Source organism: Bombus fervidus, chromosome 2 (assembly GCF_041682495.2).
Source record: "Bombus fervidus isolate BK054 chromosome 2, iyBomFerv1, whole genome shotgun sequence".
Classification (NCBI taxonomy): domain Eukaryota; kingdom Metazoa; phylum Arthropoda; class Insecta; order Hymenoptera; family Apidae; genus Bombus; species Bombus fervidus.
Window position 1 is genome coordinate 21152878 of NC_091518.1, and position 6250 is coordinate 21159127.

At 27.0% G+C, this 6250-nt stretch overlaps 2 protein-coding genes across 4 annotated transcripts; one reads left to right on the forward strand and one right to left on the reverse strand.

Moving 5' to 3' along the window:
* The first annotated feature begins 529 nt into the window (after positions 1–529).
* Chrac-14 (DNA polymerase epsilon subunit 3 Chrac-14) lies at positions 530–1563 on the forward strand. Of its 2 annotated transcripts, none has more exons than XM_072021822.1 (2): positions 530–846; positions 1034–1563. In XM_072021822.1, exon 2 carries the CDS (start codon positions 1034–1036, stop codon positions 1421–1423), a length of 390 nt encoding a protein of 129 aa, XP_071877923.1. In that variant the 5' UTR covers positions 530–846; the 3' UTR covers positions 1424–1563. The 2 variants fall into 2 exon arrangements, with proteins under 2 accessions (XP_071877923.1, XP_071877922.1); XM_072021821.1 differs by having other exon boundaries at positions 533–846; positions 1012–1563.
* A 115-nt stretch (positions 1564–1678) lies between these two features.
* On the reverse strand, positions 1679–6124 carry LOC139997820 (E3 ubiquitin-protein ligase LRSAM1). 2 transcript variants are annotated; one of them, XM_072021795.1, is made up of 13 exons: positions 5879–6122; positions 5316–5558; positions 4832–5242; positions 4723–4752; positions 4355–4456; positions 4173–4281; positions 3885–4046; positions 3707–3806; positions 3395–3638; positions 3184–3309; positions 2918–3112; positions 2639–2842; positions 1679–2556 (listed from the first exon to the last, which is right to left on the reverse strand). In XM_072021795.1, the coding sequence occupies exons 1-13, from the start codon at positions 5948–5950 to the stop codon at positions 2431–2433; spliced, it is 2124 nt and encodes a 707-aa protein (XP_071877896.1). In that variant the 5' UTR covers positions 5951–6122; the 3' UTR covers positions 1679–2430. The 2 variants fall into 2 exon arrangements, with proteins under 2 accessions (XP_071877896.1, XP_071877898.1); XM_072021797.1 differs by lacking the exon at positions 4723–4752 and having other exon boundaries at positions 5879–6124.
* Positions 6125–6250: the final 126 nt, after the last annotated feature.

Here is a 6250-nt window from a genome sequence, read left to right on the forward strand (position 1 = left end):
ACTAGTGACGTTGTGACTCATACTGTAGACAAGTGGAGGTAGGGAAACGAATAATAGTTGTCATTGGACGAAATTCATATCACGTGACACAAGCGAAGTAGCTGTAGAGTGCCAGTGGAGGTAATGTGACGTCATGTTATTTCTCGTGAGAGATTTTGTCTGGCAACTAAACTGTATATGTCATTCTACGATTGTATGTGAAAAAATTTTGGGAGCTATTGGAGTCTTACCATTTTCATATCATTTCCAACTTCATCAATACCATAATTGAAAATTATAGCGAAAATATTATCATTATTTGAAACATTTGTTTATAAAGATTTCCTATCAATATGATTTTATATTTATAAAATAAAATATACACGACTGTTATATTTTAATAACTATTATCTTTGGTAAAAATTGGTAAAACCTCACACAGCATAGATCATTTTTCTTTTGACGTAACATTCAAATAAATAATACTATATGTGCTTATAAATTTCGAAATCGCGCCATTTATTTTATATAGATGGCGGTATGAATTTTAATCTTAACCTGATGTTTGTGTTATATACTATTTCACCACATACTCATTGAGAACTTGACTTATACCACTTGAGAACAGAAGTATGATTGTTGACATTATTTATTTAAATCTAATAATACAAATGTTGGAAAATTTCATATGCCTGTGATAACTTATCCTTCTTTTCCTTATATGTGTTATTTTCAATATTTATTTTAAATATATGTGCAATTGACACATTGGCGGGAAATAAGAAGAAACTGTGTTTTTATTCCGATATAATTTTAGTATAAGTTAATTAAAAGATAGCTTGAGTGTGATAACATCTTTAAAACAAGGTAATTTAATTCATAATTTTTATTGCATTTCATTTAATATTTTTCTTTCATACTGCATCATAACCTTAAAAGCATAACGTAGTTTATTATAAACAATTAAGATTTTTATCTTTTTTAATATTGTACTACCACCCCGCCCCCCTCTCAAATATTATATTTATATAGAACAATTAAATAAAAACATCAGATGGCAGAAAGGCTTGAAGATCTTAATTTACCAAATGCAGTTGTAACAAGAATTATAAAAGAAGCATTACCAGAAGGAGTTACAATTGCTAAAGATGCTAGAACTGCAGTGGCAAAAGCATCTTCAATTTTTATATTGTATTTGACATCATCTGCAAATATAATAGCTAAGAAAGGAAATCGTAAAACGATAAGCGGTCAGGACGTTATTCAAGCAATGAATGATATTGAGTTTGAGCAGTTTGTTGACCCACTACAGGAATCATTAGAGAATTTCCGTAAAGCACAAAAAGAAAAGAAAGATGCAACATCTAAAAAAAAACAACAGAAAAAGGATGAAGATGATGTTATAGAAGAGGAGGATGGAGGAAGAGAAGTTATGGTTTTTTGATATGTATTAAGCAAATAAGTTATGATAAAAATAAGTATATATTTTACAAAATTATTGTATAAGTCTACCAAACATGTTAAATGCTTCTATTTATTATTCTATAATAAAAGGTAAAATATATTCGTATAAAAAGTTCTTAATTCAAATTTCCTTTAATTTTCTAAAACTCTTCAAAACAAATTGTCTTTTTTAATGTTTTTTATTCATGAATTTTTAAGCTTAACAATATTTGTTTAAAGAGTATATATACATTGGTAAAATGTCAATATTTTATTAATGAATGCTTTTAAGATACTGCACTTAAGAAATGAGATTTTATAAAAAAGTTTTTTTTATATAAATTATCATTTATAAAAGCTTGTTTATTATTTTTGGTATTTTTGCATTATTAACTCTTAACCACCATAATAGATTAAAATTGTGATTTTCGCAGTACTCGTAAGGCTATTGTATTTACAAATATGTCAGTGATGATTTTATATAAAAGTTGACGTTTGTAGTCAAGTGTTAATAAATGCAACTCATTCTATTTCTTTATTTTCAAATATTTAAAATATTTTCTTATTTTTATTGTAGATAATGATAAAAAAGTTAGGTAATTTTAATCTATCTTAAATATAATTATTATACATGATCTCATCTCTATAAAGTATCATTATTATATTAAAGAGTTCATATACACAACTGAATTTTGTTGCCTAAAATTCTATTTCAATAATAATCATAATTTAACAAAAGACTGAAACTATAACATACTAAATTAAATTACTAATTGGAAGAGATATATAATTAAAAAAAATTTATTGGATAAATTTTATAGCTTTATGAGATATTATTTTTTGTAAATGGAAATATTTAAAGTATTACATACGTATTATATATAATACGTATTATATACGTTATTACATTCTTCCATATAAAATTTTAAATAGTAATTTGTTGATATACCATTAAATTAATAAACAAATAATATCTAAATGGAATTGTTTACAAAAAATATTCAAATTTTAAGGCTTTACAATGTGAATTTTATGGTCTATCACACTTCTACACATTGGACAATTTGACGAAATCATATTTGCACAACCTGAACAGCAACAAAGGTGCCCACATGGTAGAAAAATTACTTCACACTATAAGAAAAATGAAATCATAAAAATTATATTGCGAATTTTATTGCGAAGATTTTTTAAATAGAATAAACATTTTGCTTACTTGTAAATCAAGGCAAATTACACATTCGGCAGTATTCATGCTTTGAGTAGTATTGTATTCTTGATAATTAGAACTTGTACAAGCTTCTTCTGATGGTGCAGAAGGTATTATGGGTGTTCTAGATTCGTTGAGTTTTAATTCTGCCAAGTAATTTTCAACTGCAAGTCTTATAGCAGTGCGATCATTTTCACAGTGTATTCCAATCTAGAATATGAAATATGTTATAACTTGTGAATTGAATGATAACGAATGGTAAAAATGAATTAATACTTCACATACAGCTTTCAATTGTTCATCACTAAGATCTGGAAGTAATGATGGCAAAGAAGCTAGAAATGGCAAACAATGTAATGCACCCGCTATTGCAACATGTCGCACTAACATTGGCTCTAACATTTCCAATAAACCCTGAGGACGTGTTTCCATTAAAGACTGATATTGCATTAACCAAAATTGACTTTGCCTTCTAGAATTCTTAAAAGATAGAATAATAATTTTATTGAAATTATAATAAGAAAGACAATAGCATATAAATCTATACTTACAGTAATACAACGTTGTTGTTCTATGCTATTAATTGTTTCCAGAAGCTGATCTCTTCTGCTTTTCTGCTGTTCTAATAAGTTCATTAGAATAGCACTCAAGGCTACTCTTTTCTCAGCTATTTCATTCTATTTAATAAAATAATAAAATATCTTCATAATATAGAAATCTAAGTGTATGTAAAAAAATTAAATAGTTATGGATACTACATACAAGTTGCTGGTTAATTTCTAATTTTCGCTTCTCTAGTTCAATGTTCGTAAGTGCAGCTAATTGCGATTGTACCAAATTGACTTGTTGCACGATACTCCAACAACGTGCATCGCTACGTTCTAATAGTGCTGCAACAGCAGCCTTTTGCAAAACTTCATCTTGTCTTAATGTATCAATTAAATCTTGTCTTTTATCCGCTTGATCCTGCATTATTTGTGCTAAATGATCATTATTTCTTACTTCTCTGAAATATTTATTAAATGTTAAACATATTTTTACTTTTATGTAAAATATTATCAGTATGTTACTAACAGTGTGAGTAAAGATTGTGCAGCACAATCTCTATATTTACTGTGTTCTTCTAACTTTCTAGTTCTGTGAAGTTCTTCTTCAAGTAATTTCTCCATAGAAACTATTAAAATCACATACATAAATATAAGATTATAATTATATAATGAGTTATATATTGTTCTAAATATTTAATACTAACGAAGAGTATCCTTGGTACGGAACATGAATTGTTCTTTGTGACAAGAAGATAATAGTTGCATTTCTTCTTGTTTTTCCTTTTCTAATAATTCAGCTTGAGTTTGCCTTTCTTCTTCACTGTTTCTTAGAAATTCTTTAATAACATTATCTGCTTCTTTTTCAGCTAAAGGAAATTATTGATATGTTAGCAGTTGTAATTTTGAAAAAAAACTTTTTTCAATTTTATTAGGAGATATTTCTTTTTATTTTTGAATAAAATAAATATAATATAGAAATATTTTATTTATACCATTATAAATATAAGAAAGTAAGCGTGCTCTGTTAGAATCTCTTTCTTGTTGTACTTTTTGTAATTCATGTTGTAACTGAGTTTGCTGTAAAGCAAGATCTTGCAAAAGCTAGAAATAGAGATATTTTAATGCAATATATTAAAAGCATTAATTGTAAATAAGTAATTCTAATTTTAGTTACCTTCTTTCTGTGTTTTTTTAACATTGTCTGCATCTCCATTTCATATTCTTGTTGCTGCTTGATGTTCTTTTCAACTTCTAATAATGCATTTTGGCGATGCTCCTGCAAGAAAAAATAAATCTTCAAATTGCAAATTATTTTCTTTATTTACTAAAATATCATAGAAACAGCTGTTTCAAAATAATCAGAATTAAAAATAAGCAGAATGAAGCATAGTTTAGAAATATTACAATACAAATATATAAATTTTTACTTTTATAAACATATAATAAGTATTTTATAAATAAAAATTAAGTCTCACAATAAACAGTAGCAAATGTGCAAGATATATTTGAAAGCATACTAAAATAAAAGAAGCATCCACATGCCTTCATTTTTTCTAGCTTCTGTAATGCAGCCTAAAAGTAAAAATCAAAACATTTAAGACACACTGTGTAAGTGCAACATCAAAGTTCATAATCCTATATTATATAATACCTGTACATCATTATTTTTATTCTGATATACCCCTTGCATATCTTCAAAACTTATATTTCTTGATATATCTGTTTCAGAATCAGGCTCTTCTGGTGAATATTTAATGCCACTTTCATTTGCTAGAAATGCTATAATTACTTTTGTGCCTCCATTTAAAATATCTTGAGGTGGATACAATAAGTTTAACCCATCAATATTTAACTCTGCTAATTGTTGTGCATAACCCAAAGATTTAGGGAGTTTATGAAGTTTATTATGACTAATATCTAACATGCTAAGCTGCTTTAAATTTCCCATTGCCTCTGGCAATTGTTTCAATTTGTTTTTTGCCACATTCAAAATGTTTAATTTACTTAATTGTACTATTTCGTTTGGCAGTTTCCGAATATTGTTGTCTTGTAAATAAAGTTCCTGGAATATATACAATTAAAAAATAATTTAGAAATCTCAAATAATTTCATTTCCTCAATTTCAATAATAATACCTTGAGAGAAGCAAGACACATTATGTCTGATGGTAAATGAGTAAATTCATTATCACGAATATCTAATACAACGAGTAATGATAAATCGCTTAAGGCACCTCCACCCGAAAGTGAAGTCAGCTTGTTACTATACATCCATAGCACCTTCTTTCTGAATACTCTACACAGCGAATAAATACCAGAGGGTACATGTTTTAAAGCACATTCAGACACATCGAATATTGGTTCTGGGTTTTCTCTAGCCTATTAAATAATAATAACATCTGTGATATAATTAGCAATATTTTAGTTAAATAATAAATATTAGTAATATTTTGTTCTTATTATTAGAAGAAATTGAACATTTTTCATTAATGAAATAACTAAATCAATATTAAATACACAAGAAGTATATTAAATTCTAGTGGTTTTCTTATTTGTACGTGTCATTGAAAAATAATAGTATATTTGAAACAATATTATATTATATTATATTGGGATTATCATGTATATATCAAAAGTTAGCTATAGAATCAAGGTTACTTATTATATGAAATGATTAACCTTCATTCATTATGACATACCAGGTATAACTTGTGTTCTAGTCGTGCTTTGTAATCGACATTAACCTTGCTCCCATGCGGTAGAGACATCATTAATCGTATATGTCATGGCAATAAATGAACATTACGAGTGCAGGTCATCCTGCTATTGGTTTCCCTTCAACCACCCACATGTGATTTCGCGTACATACTTTATAAAACGCTAACTGATTTTGTCAATTTGACAGTTGTGTGGTAAAACGCATAAAACAGTAACGTACCTTAATATTTTAAGTCCCTAGAAATATGCAAGATTAGTTTAAAAAAATATATATTTTTCATTGATGTCGTTATTAATTAAATTTTAATTTGTTTATTTTCATCAGAATAGTAGAAAAATATGCGATTTTTATT